General features: G+C 51.9%; 1 protein-coding gene across 3 annotated transcripts in view; it reads left to right on the plus strand.

Annotated features, from left to right (window-relative positions):
- The first annotated feature begins 462 nt into the window (after nucleotides 1-462).
- The window catches only part of Tmprss6 (transmembrane serine protease 6), a 31,057-nt gene continuing 12,194 nt past the window's right edge, over nucleotides 463-19,325 (plus strand). For 2 of the 3 annotated variants that reach the window (XM_075959966.1, XM_075959968.1), the window contains exons 1-10: nucleotides 463-638; nucleotides 5,322-5,556; nucleotides 9,470-9,603; nucleotides 10,406-10,473; nucleotides 11,004-11,182; nucleotides 11,431-11,472; nucleotides 16,396-16,600; nucleotides 17,204-17,340; nucleotides 18,751-18,863; nucleotides 19,083-19,192. In XM_075959966.1, the coding sequence (XP_075816081.1) occupies nucleotides 5,322-5,556; nucleotides 9,470-9,603; nucleotides 10,406-10,473; nucleotides 11,004-11,182; nucleotides 11,431-11,472; nucleotides 16,396-16,600; nucleotides 17,204-17,340; nucleotides 18,751-18,863; nucleotides 19,083-19,192 (1,223 nt within the window). In that variant the 5' untranslated portion in view covers nucleotides 463-638. The remainder of the gene's footprint in view (nucleotides 639-5,321; nucleotides 5,557-9,469; nucleotides 9,604-10,405; nucleotides 10,474-11,003; nucleotides 11,183-11,430; nucleotides 11,473-16,395; nucleotides 16,601-17,203; nucleotides 17,341-18,750; nucleotides 18,864-19,082; nucleotides 19,193-19,325) is intronic. The other variant, XM_075959967.1, reaches the window with a different exon arrangement.

A 19,325-nucleotide genomic window follows, 5' to 3' on the forward strand; every position in this document is an offset into this window, starting at 1 on the left:
TAGCCATGTCCAAGGACCACAGTGGACACTGCTTTCAGCAACAGGGCTTCGTAGAATAGATAGTTCCTAGGTCAATGGAAGAGAGTGTCAACCTCTCCCCCCACCCCCACTCCCACCCCGCTACGCACACCACTTCTCTTCTCTGTCTCCATAACGTATGAACCCAGGCCTTTCAGGCTAGTGTAGGATGTGTGAGCCCCTGTTCTCACCTGACCAGGCCTCTGTAATCCCCCAGCAGAATCTGTTCCCACTCATGCTCTTGGGGGACCAGGGGCTGTAACAAGGCAAGAATGTCACCAAGCAACAGGCCCCGGGGGAGAGCTCAGGTCTCCTGCTTCTGCCTGCCTGCTCCCTGGGTACCCATGGGGCAGGGCGGGGCTGGGTAGGCGGGCACTGCTTACCTCCTCCCTCCTGCCTGTTTACCTGTGTTCAGTTACATTGTTGCCCTGGACCTGACTGGAGGCCCATGGAGCTTGGGGCCACAGGCCACAGGGGACAAGGGCCAGGCACTCAAGCCATGGCTCCAGGCCATTGATCCAGCCTAGGCTGGTCAGTTGGGGGTGGAAAGACCTTGGCCTGGATAAACAGAGGCTTCCAGGCCTGTTTGCAGGCCTTGCATCTGCCTTCCGCTCTTGAAGGTAAGCAGGGGCCTCTGAACAGGGGACCAGGATCTATGAACAGCCTGGTGAAACATCTCCTCTCAGAGTCAGGCCTGGCTTCCTGGAGCTCTGAGGGGCCTGAGTTGCTCTGAGCTGGACTTGCAGGGCCCCAATGGTCACAGTGAACTGGAGCAGAGACCACAGGGTGCACCAAGCTGCAACTGGGGGATTGTAGGTGGAGTGAACCTACCTGGGTGTAAGGTGTAGGATGCCAGAGGGCTTCCAGGGACTGGGTGGCCTGACATCCAGGTGCCCCGAGACAAGAGAGGCCTAGTTTATGGGACTAGTTGCTTTATTTCTCATTCCACTTATGGCTTCATACCCTGGGCTTTCCAGAGAGCAAGGCAGACACGGAGCTGTGTGATCTACACACAGGACCCTTGACTCAGGCTGGAATGTGCGTGTGTGTGTGTGTGTGTGTGTGTGTGTGTGTGTGTGTGTGTGTATGGGAGGCCAGGGTGTACACCTCGGGGCCTGTATAATGAACAGGTAGATGTGCGTTCCTCAGGGTATCTCAGTCTCTGTGTATCGGTGGGGTGGGTGTGTGTGGACTTAAGTGTCTGTCAGGAGTTCCCAACAGACCCCTCCCGTGGCCCACACTCAGGTCCCTAGCTTCAGCCGTTCAAAGCAGGGTTTCCTCTAGGTGCCAACATGTATGTCCCATGTTCTTGGGTCAGAGTCCCAGCTGGGCCCTTCTGCTCAGTCCTAGGGAGTTCATCTGCCGGTACTTCTGATTCCACTAAACAGACCATATAGCAAGCAGCCGAGGCTGTGAGAGGTGGAATGGGGCCTGTGTGCCACCATCCAGCCTATGGCTGGGGCAGATCTCTCATACTGCACTTGAATCCAGGTCTGCCCTGTGCTACCTAGCGGCCCTGCCCCAGTGAACCCAGCCTGCAGAAGGCAGACAAGGATGCTCCACTGTCAGGAGGGTGGGAGCGGGTACAGAGCAGGGGCTGGGTCTTGCAGATGCTCTACCAGGGGAGAAGATTTCCCCCTTTCCAGGGGCTGCATGTCATGGATCAGACAGAGAGCACACCCACTTGGTCCATTGCAGTGATGGGGTCTCCACCCCTCCACGGACACTCTGTGAAAGCTTCTAGCAGGAAGTTGCTGTCTCCACTGAGTGTAGAGAGGTTGCTTCAGAGTTTGTGGGTCAGGAGGGAGCTCAGAGAAGAGGAACACTGGGAAAGGGGACACTTGATTATCAGTAATAAGAATTCACAGGGCTTACAATTCAACTAATGGCATGCCCCAGGCTGGTGACTGGCACTCGGTCCAAAAAGTTTACTATTGTCCTCGTTATTCAAGTTTATAATCAAGAGAAGACCCATGCCAAGAAGGAAGAGGGAAAGTAGTGACGAGGTAGGAGATGGGTCAGCCACTGGGGAGTGTGGTGCCTTTAGGGTAAGTGGGAAGGATCTGGGGTCTTACATTCATTCACTGGACAGCAAGTGAAGGCCCACTCCATACCAGGCTCTGCAAGATGGAGAAAGCCTTGTGTTTGTGTCGGGCAGAGAGAAGACTCATAGGCATATCATGGGAGTAGGACTCCAGAAATGCCATGAAGAAAATGTCCGCGGGGAAAGGGGCAGGAGAGGCTCAGAGGAGATGTATGGGCCATGAGGCAAACTGAAGGAAAACAGGGGAGGCAGCAAACAGAAAGGCCCTGGGGTGGGAGTCAGCAGGCTGTTTGACTTCAGTCAAAGGAGGAGAAGCAGAGGAAGACATGTGGGGTCCTTTTGGACTGCGCTCTAGGTAGCTGGAGCTACGTGTGGCTTGCAAGCTGGGCGCATGGTGATGGTGTCATCTTGGCAGTTGTGTGGGAATTCACCGATGGAAGTGGTCGTGACTGGCCATTGTAGTGACAGTGGGTCTGGAAGAAACAGATGAAATGGCCTAGATGTGGTAGAGAGGAGAGAGGAGCTAGGATGAGCCAAGGGAATGTCAGAAAAGGATGGGGAGAACTGGATAGAGGCCACACTCCTACACCCCAGCACTTGGGTGAATGAGGTGAAGGCTAGCTTGGGCTACACAGCAAGGCTGTGGGTTCTTAGTATAGTGGGAAGGTAGAGTCATATATTTTTATGATAGGCTGGACCTCAGAACAATGAAAGCCGTTGTTTAATAGTAAAAGCAGTGGTGTGGCTCTCCTCATAGTGGGTATAGAAGATGGAGCCAGGGGCTCTGTAGTCACTGTAAACCCCAATGCCATGCCCAGCAGAGATTTTGGTTCTCTGGGAGCTCTAACAAAATGGGGTGACTCAACCTGTCACCCAATTGAGGGGGTTGAGGCGACTCGGCATCCTTTTTGGATCTAACCCCCCAGGCCCTGCTTCCCATAAGCTGCTCCACTGACACCCCAGCACCCATTGTTCATTTGAAGGAAACACCCTGAGCTGGGCTCCAGAGGTGAACAAGGGCAAAGGCTGCCTGTTTGTTTGTTTGCTGGTTGTTGGCTGGCTTGTTTAGAACAAGCAAGCCCAGAGTCTGGAACAGAGGATCCTCCTGCCTCAGACTCAGATTCCTGAGGCCTAGGATTGTGGATGCACCCTATCGAGCACACCTCAAGGCTCTGCTTTCTGTTTGGTTTGCTTTTGTGTGTATGAATGTGTGTGTTTTTTGGGGTATGGACACAGTGCATGCATGCTGCAACATACGTGTGCTAGTTAAAGAAAAAGTCCTCACCTCCTACCGTGTTTGGGATAGAATCTTGTTTGTGTTACCCGGCTCACAAGCTTCTGAGGATTCACCTATCCTACGTCCCATCTTGCTATAGCAGCTCTGTGACTACCGATGTCCACTATCGCATCCAGTTTTTAGCAGGGTTCACCTGCCCCCATGCTGCATCTTGCTGTAGGAGCGCTGCAATTACAGATGCCTGCTATTGCATCCAGTTTTTATGTGGGTTCTGGAGATCCGAACTTGGGTCTCCACACTCGCCCAGTAAGCATTCTATTCAGTGAGCCATCTCCCCGGCCCCAGTTCTTATTTTAAAAGGGGAGATGGAGAGAAACAAGGCCCAAAGCCAGGTATGTTGGTTTTAACCAAGGTGGCCCAAGGTGCAAGGAGGTGAGTGACTTAACTCACCAAGGATTCTGAACCCTTGAACCCATTGCAAGACAGTACATAAGAAGGGTTCCCACTCCTAGTGGCTTCACTAGGATAAGGTCTCATGGCGAGGTCTTGAATGAAGGGTGATGCCTATGACAAGAGAGAATGAGCACGTCGGGCAGTGGTGTCGCACATCTGTAATCCCAGCGCTCGGAAGCAGAGGCACGTGGATCTCTGTGAGCTCGAGGCCAGCCTAGTCTACAGAGCAAGGTCTAGGAAAAACTCCAAAATTATACAGAGAAACCCTGTCTCAAAAAACCAAAAAGAAACAAAGAAAAGGAGAGAGAGGGGGGAGGAGGGAGGGAGGGAGGAAGGGAGGGAGGAAGGGAGGGAAAGCAGGCTTGGATGCCCTGGCACTAGGAGACATGGGGGGATTTACAGCAGGTGGATGAGGGCAGAGGGCAGGAGACTTTCTGGTGACAATGTGGAGGATGTGACAGCGAAGGGGACTGGAAGCAGGCAGCCTAGCTAGGAGACTGTTCCAAGAGTCCAGGTGACTCCTCCTACCAACACATGTTCTGGGGGTGCACTTTGGGGTCACAGTGACATCTATAGGTGTTACAAGGAGAGAAAGCAACAACTCAGTGAACTAGAATCCTTGCTGTGGTGTGTGTGTGTGTGTGTGTGTGTGGAGCCCTGGGTGCGTACTGTCCTTCTATGTCCAAAGTTTGCTTTGGAGTATCTAAGATAGAGCAACAGAAGGAACTAGGAAGGGTGACCTTCCATTGTCATTTGACTATGACTTGATAATTAGAGGAGATAGCCAGACTGGGGGGCGGGGGGGGGGCAACACTCAGCTACTGCTGTGTGATCTTAGCCAGGGGCTTAGCCTCCCTGAGCTTCAATTTGTTTTCATTTGTGTTAGTCCCAGTCATTCAAACACACCAGGAAAATGAGGCTAGGCTAATCCTGGCCTGATTTATTTCCAAAACACTTGGGGTCTCTCTTTCTTCATCTGTCCAATGGGTTCAAAGTCCCAAGAAGCTTACATGGGGAGGGCTGGCTGGAGAAGAACACATGGGGACAGTTGTCCATATCCTGGGCAATCTGTGGATTAAATAAAGTGATATGTAAAATGTCTCCCGAAGGAATGAGATGATCATGAACTTCTGCGGTCTTCCTCAGTCCCAGGAGATTTTTGAGATGAGGAGAGCAAAGGTCACCGAACCTTGCAGGGCAACAGGTCTGGGTGGAGGACAGGGATGGTTCACAGTGTCTGGGGACTGGGGTGCATACATAGATTGGGGTGTTAAATACCCCAAGGAAGGAAAAACATGCCCCCGAATGGAAGGGAAGCCACTGGGAAAGTGGCAGAAGTCTGTATTCATGGCTCCCATCTGTTTGTGAGCCCTTCCTTAGGACCCACAGGGTTTCAAACCATCTAGCCCTGTCGCCTCCCTTCTGGCATGTACCCCCGAGGCCACTTCTGCTCCCTGTAAGCTGCTCAGCAGTCACCCTCAGTCCCCACTTGCAAAGTCCCTGCCCTTCCGTCCAAAGGGCAGGGGTGCTTCTGGGCACCACTGGGTCTCAGCAAAGGCTCCCTTGCAGATGCCAAGATGTTTCCAGCTTCCTTGTTCTACCAGGATGCCCACCGCTGAGATCCCCCAAGCAGCTGGTGGGCAGGGCGATGGAGGTGATGGCGAGGGAGCTGCTGATCCAGAGGAGATGTTCAAGACCCCCAAAAACACCAAGAGAAAAGCCCGAGACTACGCCCGCTTCACGCCACTACTGCTGATCTTGGCTGCTTTGGCCTCAGCAGGAGTCATGCTTTGGTATTTCCTAGGTAATGGAAAGTGAGGGCCCAGTTGGAGTGGTACCCTGGGAGGGTTCAGGGTGGATGTAGGGAAGACTGTCAGGGCTGTGTGTGTATACAGTAGGATGGGCCAGGATTCCAGGTTCTGTGGTGCTGTTCTCCTTGAGTTCCTCAAGGTGGGCATTCTGCTGGACCTTTGTAAGTCCCATGCCTTAGTCTGCTCCCTGATTCCTTCAGCTGGGGAGGATGGACTCTTTAGCATCCAGTTCTTGAGTCGGGACAAGCCAGGGTATGTGCACACCCCATTCTTTGCCTACAGCACTCCAGGATTATCCCTTGGGCTCAAAGCCACGTGCTCTGCTGCAGGAGGCCCAGAGGTACCCACGGGACCTGGTACCAATTAATGCCTCTGCTCATTTGAGCCCAAGGTGCTCCTCTGGGGAGAGGACTACAGCTTCGTCACCTCTGCGTCTCCAGGGCTAAAGCATGGAGAACCAAGGGGACCACTAGACAGCATCCAGGCTTGGGAACCTCTTCCTCGTATCTGACTTTGCCTCTTTGGACCTGATATCATAGCCCTCAAGCAGTCCATGGAGCCACAGGAGCATCCGGCCATGCTCTGGGTCCAGAGAATGCCTTCTTTCCATGCATTCATGGCTTGATGTTCCTGAGTGTTGGATGTGGGTGGGAGATAGCTCATCTCCAGCTCTTGGTCATGGAAGGAAGTAGAATGATAAGATTAGTCTGCGTCTGTGAAAATGTTCCCCATATGATGTAGAAGATTTATCTGTCCAAGCATCATGCACCCATTCATTCACCTATCCATCCATCCAACATCTACCATCCACCCACCCATCCAACCAACATCCATTCATTAATTTATCCATCCATCAATCTCTCCCTCTGCCATCCATTTCATCCAACAATCCATCATCCTCCATCAATCCATTGACCATCCACTTATCCATTTATCCTTTCAATCATCCATCTATCTACTTCTCCATTGTCCATCTAACCATCCAACCATCTATTACCCATTCATCAACCATCCGTCTACCCACCATCCACTCATTCACTTATCCCTAAATCCAGCATCTATCCATCAGCAACTCAACCATCTAACCATTCAACCATTCATCTGCCACCTGTCAAGCATTCATCCATAAATCCATTCATCCATCCATAATCCAAACATCCATCCATCTGTCCATCTGTCATCCACCCATCAATCCATCTATCTGTTATCCATCCATCCATCCATCCATCCATCCATCCATCCATCCAGTGCCAGGCACAGGACTTTGTGCTAGGCTCTGGTGATGGCTTCTGTTCTCATGATTCCACTATGGTGTCAAATACAATTATAACATACCTGTTATGGCCTAGGGTGCTAAGGGAGTTCAGAAACTCCAAAAAGGACAGTTCAGCTTATTTACATGATTAGAGGCTTTCCATTAAACATTAGATGGAATTCTTTTGCACATATCTACCAGTAAAATTTCAGATCCATGGACAGGACCTGGGAGGCTAGACTCACTTGGAACAGCTCTAGGGAGACAGATCCACTGTCTAGAGTCCAGCTCAGCTGAGAGAAAGATGTCATGTTGAAGATCCCTACCTTAGGGTTTCTATTGCTGTGACAAAACACTATGGCCAAAAGCAACTTGGGGAGGAGAGGGTTAATTTCACCTAACGTTTCCACGTAGCTCTCCATCACGGGGAATGTAAGGGTAGGAACCTGGAAGCCAGAACTGAAACAGAGGCTATGGAGGAACATTGCTTACTGGCTTGCTTCTCATGACTTAATTAGCCCACTTTCTTACAGCACCCAGGGCCTCTGGTGCAGGGTGTTGCCTTCCATAGTAAGCTGGGTCCTCCCACATCAATCACTAATCAAGAAAATGTCCCACAGGCTTGCCCAAGAGGTTTTTTTTCGAGACAGGGTTTCTCTGTAGGTTTTTTTTTTTGTGCCTGTCCTGGAACTAGCTCTTGTAGACCAGGCTGGCCTCGAACTCACAGAGATCTGCCTGCCTCTGCCTCCCGAGTGCTGGGATTAAAGGCGTGCGCCACCACCGCCCGGCTAAAAGTTAGTTATTTTTGAACATCCTTCCTTCCTTCCTTCCTTCCTTCCTTCCTTCCTTCCTTCCTTCCTCCCTCCCTCCCTCCCTCCCTCCCTCCCTCCCTTCCTTCTTACATTTCTTTCTTCTCTCTCTGTCTCTCTATCTCTTTTCCTGAGACAGAGTTCCACTGTGTAGCCCTGGCTGTCCTGGAACTCTCTTTGTAAACTGGACTGGCTTCAAACTCACAGACATCCGCCTGCCTCTGCCTCCCAAGTGCTGGGATTAAAGATGTGCGCCACCACCACCAGGTCAAGAACATTTTCTCAATTGATGTTCTCTCTTTCCAAATGACCCTAGCTTGTGTCAAGTTGTCATAAAACTATCATCACAGTCCCCATGTCAAACAGGGACTGTCTTACGATGACTCATTGGTTCTTTTCAGAGCTGAGTAATACAGGCAAAGGGCCCTTCACCACCAGCAGGAAGCCAGCACCCCAAATACTGAGGCCAGAGGGTGGTCTCATTAAGTTACTGGGTATCTTGTTTTCAGGGATGAAAAGAGCTAGATACTCACCTGGCAGTCATCTTTCTAACCCTTCCTCCTGTGCCCCAATGGGGTTCTACCTGGGGCTGAAGACCCAGGGTGCCAGGCAAGAGCTCTAGAACCTACTAGAAAATGCCACCCCCTTAAAACGTTCAAAGTAGAGGAAACCCCTGAGGGAGCTGTTAGGATAACTCCTCCTACCCAGGCCAGCACTGAGTGAGGAGGTGAGTGGAAGGCATGCCGCACCCATCTTGGAGGGATGATGGGCCAGCGCGAAGTGGGGCAGATGACTGGACAAAGAGCAGTATGACTGTGTCTGAGAGGAGTGCTCAGCTTCCTGAGGCTCTGTGGGGTCTACTAGCGGAAGCCCTTCCTCTCTCAGTCATCCTACAGCTCCAGATTGACCTCATTCTCTCTTGCTCCCCGAGGAAAAAACTCTCAGAAAAGAGGTCTCAAGACACCAGACACCAGCCCTCCTATGACGCGGGCTCTGCCTCCCACCCTCCCCATCTAAAACCGGATTCCAATCCCGTCCGTCTTACTCACTCACTGGGACCCTTTCATCCTCCACATCTCCTTTGAGCTTTGTCTCTCACTGCAGCATTCCGAGAAGGCACTAAGTAGTGTGGAGACCTCCAGTGAATGTCTGCTCTCATAGACCCGGCAGAGCCAGGTTCTCCTCCACCCCCAGCCCCAGCTCGTTTAGCCTCTATCACGGGCATCCTTGAATCTTGGGTCCAGGCGGTCTTCGTTGTATTGGGCCAGGAGCATGCAGTCTTCCTTGCCATGCCCATGCCTTTGCCTTCAACCTCAGCTCTCACTTGTCCAGCATCCTCTCCCCAGGAAGGTTCTCCTTTTGGTCTCCACCTAGTTTTCTTCAGCATCCTTAGTGGTCAAATATCCTTTATCCCTGGCGACTTCCACGTCTGCTTGTCCCGGCTCAGGTCTATCCTCACGGTGCCTGCTATCACTGTTGCTGTCTCCCCACCTGGATGTTCAAGGATCCCCTCAGACCCCAACTGTGCAGAACACAGCTCTTCCCAGTGCCTACAATTCCCACTTCCCTGTGTCCATATGCTTGCAGGCATCCCTTTTGTCCATGCAGCCGCTCCCTTTACTTATCCCTCTTCCCGTTTCCAGACTGCCCAACACAGCGGATGCTTAGATGCACTTTGGGGATCCCTGGATAACTTGGTGGATGGGGGTACAGAGCAGAGTGCTAACAGTGCTGCCTTGGAGGCACAAGACTCCAGGGACATGCTGAGGGTTGGAGTGACAGGTGAGAGAGGCAAGGGACTTTTGGACATGCTTCCTTGGTAACCCCTTTCTTTCTGCCCAGGGTACAAGACAGAAGTGACCATTAGCCAGGTGTACTCCGGCAGCCTCCGGGTGCTCAACCGCCATTTCTCCCAGGACCTGGCCCGACGAGAGTCCGGTGCTTTCCGCAGTGAAACTGCCAAAGCCCAGAAAATGGTAAGGAGGGGCGGGAAGGCAGGATGGCGAGGGGGGTGGAATGTGGGAGGGTGAGTCTGGTGAGTTTGTCCATCATTTTGCAGAGAGTGCTTACTGGGGTAGACCCTGTCCTGGGTACCATGGGAAGGGACTGTCCTGGAGGTGGCATGGTCATGCCCAGAATTCAACTGTCTAGAAAGAAATCTTGATTTTGCCTCTTGCCAGGAGTACAGCAGGGACGTTGAGATTGTGCAGCTCATATTGCCAGGGCTCTGCCCCTTTCATACAGTGCAATGGCCATCAGACACTGGACAGTGGGCTACTAGCCCCTTTCCCTCTCAGCCGGGCACAGGACTGTATTTCAGGGGGGCAGGTAGAAATGCTGGATGCACCCCTCAGCCGTGAAAGAGAGGGGACGGCTGCAGGGCTCTTCATACTGGGTCCCAGGTGTACAGGGCTGTTGGTAGCGCTTCCATTGCCCTCGGCTCTACCTCGCTCATTAACAGCAGGCTAGCGGAACTTCCAGAGTGGGTTGGCTATACCACAGGTCACTGGGAGAAGGAGAGAGGACCCAAAGGTGGGCTGGGGCTTTGCAGGGCTTGGATGAGACTGTAGCAAGGGGAGGTTGCAGGGTAGGGTGAGGTGTGGTGGGGGACAAGATGAGAGGGCTGTGCCTGGCTTAACCTTGTGCTTGTGTTGGTGGCAAGCCCTCAGCCAAGGCTTCCGTGTCAGGCTGGAAAGGGCACGTGACGAGGAAGGGGCTTAGGAAGCCAGCATCCATGCCACCACAGAGGGTAACCGGGGCCTGTCTCCCTCCTCACAGCTCAAAGAGCTGATTGCCAGCACCCGTCTGGATGCTTATTACAACTCCAGTTCCATCTACTCCTTTGGGTGAGTCGTCCCAGCCTAAATGTCCCCCGCCCCCGTGAGAGGCTCAGCTCTAAGGGCAGGGAGGGCTGGATCCTATAGGCTTCTGACACAATGCCCTAATCATACTTTTCTTCAAAACTCCAAAATAAAGGAAACAAGAAAATGGGGAAACCGAGGCACAGAGCGAGACCTTAGCCTCCTGCATGTGGTTCCCCTTTATTGAACTTGGTCTTATCTACAGAGGGTGGTGTGTTGTGACGTGGTTCACACCATACCAGGACTAGGGATGTCTCATGTAGGTGGGCCCAGGTTGGAAGTATGCTTGGGAACACAAGGACAGGAACCCAGTTTAGGACTTGGCTTGCCTGGTCATATCTGGTTCTACCACTTACCAAATGGTCTATGACCCTCCTGAGACTCGATCTCTCCTCCTATGGGAGAGAATGAGAAGAAAACCTAGCAGGTGCCCATTGGTTTGAGTCTCAGTTGTTCCCTTGAGTGGAGAGCTGTGCAGGAACGAGGCTGCAGGTCCCTTTCACCTGTCTGCATAGGGAGGGATCCCTCACCTGCTTCTTCTGGTTTATCCTTGACATCCCCGAGTACCAGCGACTGACACTGAGCCCTGAGGTGGTGCGTGAGCTCCTGGTGGGGGAGCTGCTGTCCAACAGCTCGGCCCTGGCTTCCTATAGGACCGAATATGAGGTGGACCCCGAAAGCCTGGTGATTCTGGGTCAGTACTGGGAGGGGAATCCTGGTGTGATTAGACCAGCAGGGCTGGGGGAGGCTATCCCCTCCTGGGGGGGAGATACTTAGGTGACCCCCTGTGACCCTGGAGCCAGGACAGAGGGCGGGGGCAGGTGGCCTGGGGGGCTGGCCTTGGACGAGCCCGGCTTGGCTCCTTTTCCCTGTTTTTATTTTCAGCGTTCTGTTTATTTGGCTTTGCCCTTGTTTATTTGTGTGTTCGTTTCCTTTTGACAGAAGCCAGTGTGAACGACATAGCCGTACTGAATTCCATGCTGGGTACGCTGCTGTGTCCTTGCTTTGGCCTCTTTCCTTTTGAATCTGAGGGTTTCTTGTCTGGTCAATTGTTGGGGGTCCCGAGGCTTCCACTGTGGGGGCAGGGAGCCCTGACCTAGGAACACTGGGGGAGGTCACGGGGGGGGGGGCTGGGCAAGGGCTCTGAGCAAGGCTGAGGGGTGGAGGTCCATGTAGAAGTGTGCTTGTGTGCCTGTGTCTTGGATGTGAGAGTGAAGGAAGCTGTAGATCAGTCATGGGGAAACCTATGCCCGCTGCCTGTCAATCAACTCGGCCTGCCCGCCCACCCTTTTTCCTACTGAAGATACAGTCTTGCCAATCCATGCTCCGTCTCCCAGTCACTCAGCATTTAAACTGATCTATCAGAGAGGATAGTTCTGGCTTATTCAAGAACTCTATCTTTATCCTTCTCTCCTCAGTGGAGCTAACCTGCGTTCCTCTCTCTGCACAATATTACTTTGCTTTTCTCCCAGAGGCCCCACTGGCTTCTTGCTGAGCCCTGAGAATCCAGGTGCCAGCCGGAGCACCCTGTTGTGCAATGCTGGGGGTAGTGTGCACACTGTAGTCTATAGACTGAGTTAGGCTAGTGTACCCTGTGACTCTGAACACAAGCCTGCAGTGGTTCTCAACCTGTGGGTCACGACCCCTCTGGGTTACATGGGATTGCATATCAGATGTTTATATTACGATTCATAACAGTAGCAAAAATTATAACTAGGAAGTAGAAGCAAAGATAATGTCATGGTTGGGAGTCACCACAACATGAGGAGCCTGTATTAGAAAGTCGCAGCATTACAAAGGTTGAGAACCCATTTCCACCCAGAGCTGAAGTAGGAGTGAGCGCCCCAACCCCTCTCAGTGAGGAAGACAGCTTAAAATCCCAGTTACTCCTATTCTGATTCCTTTCCTCCTGCCCTGCTGGCCAGACACTATCTAGCTAATCTATCTATCATCTGTCTATCTATCTATCTATCTATCTATCTATCTATCTATCTATCCGTCCATCCATCCATCCATCTACCATCTGTCTATCTATCCACCTATCTATCATCTGTCTATCTATCTATCTACCTATCTATTATCTATGTATCTATCTATCATCTGTCTATCTATCTATTATCTATCTATCTATCCATCTATCATCTATCTGTCTACCTATCTATCATCTGTCTATCTATCTATCTATCTATCTATCTATCTATCTATCTATCATCTATCTACCTATCTATCATCTGTCTATCTATCTGTCTGTCTACCCATCTATCTATCCATCTATCTATCTATCTATCTATCTATCTATCTATCTATCTATCTATCATCGTTCTATGTGCCTATCATATCTCTCATCCCCCTATTTGTCACCTACCTTTATCTGTGTATTTATCTCTTTCTGTGTATCTATCATCTATGTGTATATCCATCTTCTGTCTACGCACACTACTCATCCATCCGTCATCTGTGACACTGCACAGTTAGATACAAACTGGCTGCTGTCTCACCAGCAGTGATGCTCTGACCTTGGACTGACTTTTCCAGCGAGCCAAGATCACTTGTGGCTTAGCAGCTTCTTCCTTAGCACACAGCCCTCAAGTGCCTGTCCCCAGAAGTCACAATGAATCTGGGCCAACCCTCACTCCTGCTTGCTAGAGGGGGCTTGGGGACAGGTGAGCCAGCTGCAGTTGCAGTCCGCTCTGCTATGTGCCGGGGGGCGGGGGGTGTCTATGAGCTAAGAGTGATTTCACACTTGTAAATGATGGGAAAAGGTCTTGTGGAAACATGTGTTCTTTCTTGTTCTAGAAGCTCCCCCATAGCAGCCCCAGTTTTGCCTCTTAACTTGCAAAGCCTTTGACATTTCCATCATCTTTTTCCTGTCTGACCTAGCGCAATGCCCCTCAGGACTCCTTGGTCCCCTGGGAGTGGCTGAGGACTTTGAGGTGCTCATTCCCACAAGTTGTAGGCATATTTACCAATTGAAACTGAATGACTGAGAAGTCATCTGTTGATCCACTGAACATTAAAACTTAATTTTTTTATTGATTTATTGTACATTTATTTTAAACAGGATCTCTCTGTAGAGTTCTGGATGTCCTGAAACTTGCTCTGTAGACCAGGCTGCCCTTGAACTTACAGAGCTACTCCTGCTTTTGCCTTCTGAGTACAAGGGTTAAAGGTGTTTGCCATTGCCCAGGCTTACATTTTATTTTTAAGAAAAGGATTCCCTATGTAGCACAGACAGACCCCAAACTCTCAATCCTCCTGCCCTAGTCTTCTGGGTGCTGGGATTTCAGGTGTGGGACACCACACTGGACTTTATTTTTAAAATAACAACGAGCCCGTTCATATCAACAAAATACTTTTATAAGAAGTGGAAGTTTTCCCTAAAACCAGTTTGCTTTGAAGAATGGTCTTGTGACATCTGTCCATTGGTGTCAGTAATGGCTGCTCTGTGGGTGTTTGTATTTGGTCTGCTATGACATCACAGGTCACAGGGCTAAGGTCCTCTCCTGCTATGTCCAGTAGACAGAAGAAACAGGGGTCTTAGTGTTAATATGAAAAAAGTCTGACCTTGGTCCCTCAGGACCCAGGGGTGCCACATTGAGAGCTCTGTGTGTGGTTGGGAAAGCTCTTGGCACAACCCTCTTTCTGCTTAATTTCCCCTGTGTGGCTTTATCTCTCACCCCAGGAGACGGCTTTTGTAGCATCACACAGCTGAGTGGGGTGGCACATGTGTTGATCACAGAACTCAGGAGAATGAGGTGGGGTCATGGGACTTTGAGGTTAGCCTGAGCTACAATAGTGAGACCCTGTCAAAATGAAAATAACACCTCAAATACGCCACTACCCTCTTCTTATCTGCTTTATGGGGCTCCTTTGAAAGGTCATGGTCAGCAAGGTGTCAATGTCAGCTTGATCACCCTGGATGGCCCAGGATAGACAGTTCTGGGTCTCGGCAGCAACTGCTAACCATAGCCAGCATCCGGAGCCAGTCCTGTGGCATCCTCCATGTCAGCATGCAGGCCATGGTCTATGCCCTGTCTGTTCTGATGCATTTCTGGTGGTGGAGCTGTGCTTGTTGCTTATGTGGGTACCCAGCAGACCCCCTGCCCTCCAGGGCACAGAGGGAAAAAGGTGGATGAGAACTCAAACCCTCTCTTTTTTCAGTGCTGGGGTTGAACCCAGCAACCATGCATGCCAGTCACGTGGTCAGAAACCACACGCAACCTGCTGGAACCTTTCTAGTAGACTGAATCCTCCATGCCAGGCCCCTGTTTGCATTGTGGCTACCTGGGTGACTGATCCCCTCCAACACACACCCTTGGGGAGGAGCTCTCATCCCCACAGGGAGACACACACACACACACACACAGTATCACAAGCTAGGCGCCAGCTCCAGACCGGACATGCTATGAGGGAAAGAACTGTTCTGTGCAGGGGATGGAGGTGGACTGAGCAGCAAGGCAGAGGATGGAGCCAGATAACAGAATCCAGGGAAGGAGGGAGCAGCTCTTGACCCAGCATCCAAAGTCTTCCTAGAGGCCCGGTGTCAGGTGTGAGCCCTGGGGAGCTGGGAGTTGGGTCTAAAGGGGAAGAACACTTTGGCTAGAGAAGACATGGCCTCTTAGGCCATAAGAAAATACCTACGAGAAGCCAGATAGTGGAGAAGTCTCTCCCTACTCCAAGCAAATGCCTGGGCAGCCCCTGTGCCTAGGAGATCTGTGCCCCACTGGTGTCTGGGTGGCCAGGGCAGGAGAGGGGGGCTGAATGAAGGTTGTAGCCTCAGACTCTTCCTGGCCTTTGATAGGCCATGGATTATGACTGTTTCTGTATGCCAGAACTCAAGAGTCACACAGGTGAGGCATGTCAATGCCAGGGTGATTTTTAGGGACACCTGACTGCTTCCCGCCACCTCAGGTTCAGTTCCAGATGCCCCAGACCTGTTGCTGGCAGAGTGCCTGGCCTCCTTGCCTCATGAAGCTTAGGGCCAGACTTCCTGGGTGCTCCAGAGACACAGCTTTGCTGGCTCTGGCATGGCGTCCAAGCTCATGGATGAAATGAGATTTAAGTAAATTACATTTTCTAAGCGCATTTAATTCATTATACTTAATAAGGAAACGGAACATATTAAATTAGGTTGAATTTAACGGGGGAGGACATCCTGGGGTGTGGGGTCTGTGGGTTGAGATGCAAGGGGAGGTGCGAAGTGACGGTGGCTGTGAGGTTGGCTGGGGCTGAGCCTCCAGTGGGGACAGCTGCGGGGCGACAAGCCACAGAGCTTTCTCCTCTCCCTTTCTCTCCTCATGGCCACAAGATCAGTCACTGTTTTTAGTCACCACTTAAGGCACTTCTGGCTCCGTGCGGAGTACCCCAATATGTGCTGTCCTCAGCCTGTGGCAGCCCTGTGAGTGTGGACCACCGTCCTCAGCGTCACTCCAGGGGGAATCCATGCCAGACTGTAGAGCCTTAACCCTGCTTAGCTTTCTATGGCTCCCTAAGGCCACAGGACAGAGTAGTGCCAGTCCTGATGTGATCCAGGCTGGCCTCTATGTCTACCTTGCTCTCTTGCAACACCTGCTCCGTGATAAGATTCTGCAAAGTTCACTTCAGGCCTCTCTGCTTGTGTTATAACCTCCTTGCCATACCTGCACCACCTGGGTCCAAGGCCTGCATCTTCTGTGCTTTTTGTATCTAGCATTCATTCCACCACACAGGGCTCAGGGAGTTCGTTGAATAAATGAGTGAATGTATGAGTCAGGGGCTGGACAGGGAAGCTACAGGGGAAAGGAAGATGGAGCGCCCAAGCCTGACCCAGCCCCTCCCCTCCCTGCCCTCTTACCATGGCTGGGGAAGTCTCCGGGGCCATTCCCAGTCTCTCTTCCTGGCTAAGGGCTCTAACCCTCTCCACCTCAGGCTGTTACCGCTACAGCTACGTGAAGCCAGGCCAGGTCCTCCCGTTGAGGGGGCCTGACCAGCAGGCCTCTAGCTGCCTGTGGCACCTGCAGGGGCCTGAGGACCTCATGCTCAAAGTGCGGCTCGAGTGGACGCAGGTGGATTGCAGAGACCGGGTGGCCATGTATGATGCAGCCGGGCCCCTGGAGAAGAGACTCATCACTTCGTGAGTCCATGACCCGTCGTGAGGGAGACCCGGGGCCAAAGGTCACACTCTGTATGCAGCCTCACGCCCATACGGCTGCTGTGGGGGGCAGTGGAAGAGGAGGCCAGAAGGGCCTGCGCCAAGCAGTGGTCCCTTCTCAGAGTTTGTTTCCCTATCCAGATGTAACTAAGCAGTTGTAGGTGATCCAGAAAGTCCACTTTGGGAAGACACGTGGCTTATTAGCCCGTTCTAGAATCTGGCAGCAGCCTGGTATTTCAACCACCGCTCTGCTGCACCCTAGCTGTGTGCCCCAAGACAGGGATTTTGCCCTTTTGAACTTCAGTTTTTCCAATCTGTAAAGTGGGTGTATACCATTGCTCACCATTTGGCGAGATTGTGAGACCCCACATCTCACCATCTGTGCCAGGTAGAGAATATCCAAGAAATGTGAGCATTGCGACCCTCTCCTCCAGGGTGCACAGAAGGCTCTTCAGGAAGTGGGCAGGCAGTGCTGAGTCGTGCTGTTGTTAGCTGAGGCCTTACTTTGTGCCGGGGGGGGGGGGAGGTGGTGTCATTCCCGTGTCTCTTGGTCACGCTGTCTTGCACTCTTCTCTGTCCTATCAGGGTCTATGGGTGCAGCCGCCAGGAACCGGTGATGGAGGTGCTGGCGTCAGGCTCCATCATGGCAGTGGTGTGGAAGAAAGGCCTGCACAGCTACTATGACCCCTTCATGCTCTCGGTGAAGTCTGTGGCCTTCCAGGGTGAGGGTTCCCAGGGACGGAGCGGGGCATGGACACGGGCCCTAGTCTCCGGTGCCATGCCTTATACCTTTCCTGTTGGCAATGGAATGAGTGCGGAAGTCTTCACTCTCCTCTCCTCTCCTCTCCTACCTTGTTCCCCCTCCCCCTTTCTCCCTTACACTCCTCCCAAGGCCAACTTCATTTTTAGCAAGTTGGAGACTGAGCCCTGGCAGCCTCCAGCAAAGGTGTCCTGGCAGTGCACCCCCAGGAGTGCATCCCCAGGGCCCCTTGCTATTTATAGCTGTGTTTATTTTCCTGCCGTGTCTGTCTGTTTCTTATCACACTCCTGGACCCTGCAGGGTCTAACAACTGGTATTCTCTTTGGGTTTCCAGACACTACAGCCTATATTCCAGGGAGAAGTGACCAGAGAACCCGAGGTTCCACCCCCTGAGTCCTGAGCTTCTATCTATTTGACTCAACCAGCCCTTCCTCCTCTTGTCTAAATTTCATCTCTGTGTGTGTGTATGTATGTGTATGTGTGTGGTCTGTGTCGTGTGTGTGTGTCTGTGTGATATGAGTGTGTGGTCTGTGTGTATATATGTGTGGTGTGTGTGTGTCTGTGTGTGTGGTCTGTGTGGATATATATGTGTGGTGTGTGTGTGTCTGTGTGATATGTGTGTGTGGTCTGTATGTATATATGCGTGGTGTGTGTGATATATGTATGTGGTCTGTGTGTATATATGTGTGGTGTGTGTGATATGTGTGTGTGGTCTGTGTGTGTATATATATGTGTGTGGTGTGTGTGTCTGTGTGATATGTGTGTGTGGTCTGTGTGTATATATGTGTGGTGTGTGTGTGTCTGTGTGATACGTGTGTGTGGTCTGTGTGTGTGGTGCTGGGATGGACCCTAGAGCCTTGACACATTTTAAGCAAATGCTCTAGCATGGAGTTATGCCCTCAGCCCCTCCAAACCTCTTTGCAGAGGAGCAACCTTCCTTCCACAGCTGCACCGTGAGGCCTGCTGTGAGCATATTTTGCATGCTGTGAAGCTGCTAAGTGCAGTGCCCGCCACAGCTGCACCGTGAGGCCTGCTGTGAGCATATTTTGCATGCTGTTAAGCTGTTAAGTGCAGTGCCCTCCACAGCTGCACCGTGAGGCCGGCTGTGAGCATATTTCCCATGCTGTGAAGCTATTAAGTGCATTACTCAGGTCACTGGCAAGATCAACCCGGTCAGCAGATAGAATGCACTATGCCCCTTGCACCTGCTCACTACTGCGTGAACACTCTTCTCCCCATTTTGTAGATGAGGAAACTGAGGCACACATACACAGTCATGCTTGGCTCCAGGCTTTTCTGTTAGAGGCAGTGGGGTGCAGTGAGGTCCCTGGAGGGCCACGGGACACAGCCTAATACTTGTTCTTGGACCCAGACTGCAACGTGAACCTGACACTGGAGGGCCGGCTGGATCTACAGGGCTTTCTCCACACACCCTATTACCCCAGCTACTACTCACCCAGAACCCACTGCTCTTGGCATCTCACGGTGAGTTCCACCCCACCTGGAGCCTGCCCTCTGCTCAGAGTAATCCACTGGGCTTCAGCACCTGGGATGGGAGGTGGTGACATTCTGTCCTGCCCAAGGGCTCACAGGCTAAGTACAAAGCCTGCTGCGATGGTGGTGGTTGTAGCTTATCTGAGGGGATTGGTGCCCCAACTTGGCCATACCCTATGATACACATGATGACCTGCCCTTCTTTCCCAGGTACCCTCTCTGGACTATGGCTTGGCGCTCTGGTTTGATGCCTATGCACTGAGGAGGCAGAAGTACAATCTGTTGTGTACCCAAGGCCAGTGGGTGATTCAGAACAGGAGGTAATCTTCTCCCCTCCCCCTTCCTCACAGGGACCTCAAGCCCCCTTACCCCTGCCTGGCCTGGGAGATAGGAGAGTGAGTGGAGGCTGAGGCTGGGCGAGCCTACCATTCTGACTGTCCCCACCGTTCTGAC

Source organism: Microtus pennsylvanicus, chromosome 2 (assembly GCF_037038515.1).
Source record: "Microtus pennsylvanicus isolate mMicPen1 chromosome 2, mMicPen1.hap1, whole genome shotgun sequence".
In the NCBI taxonomy this organism is placed as follows: domain Eukaryota; kingdom Metazoa; phylum Chordata; class Mammalia; order Rodentia; family Cricetidae; genus Microtus; species Microtus pennsylvanicus.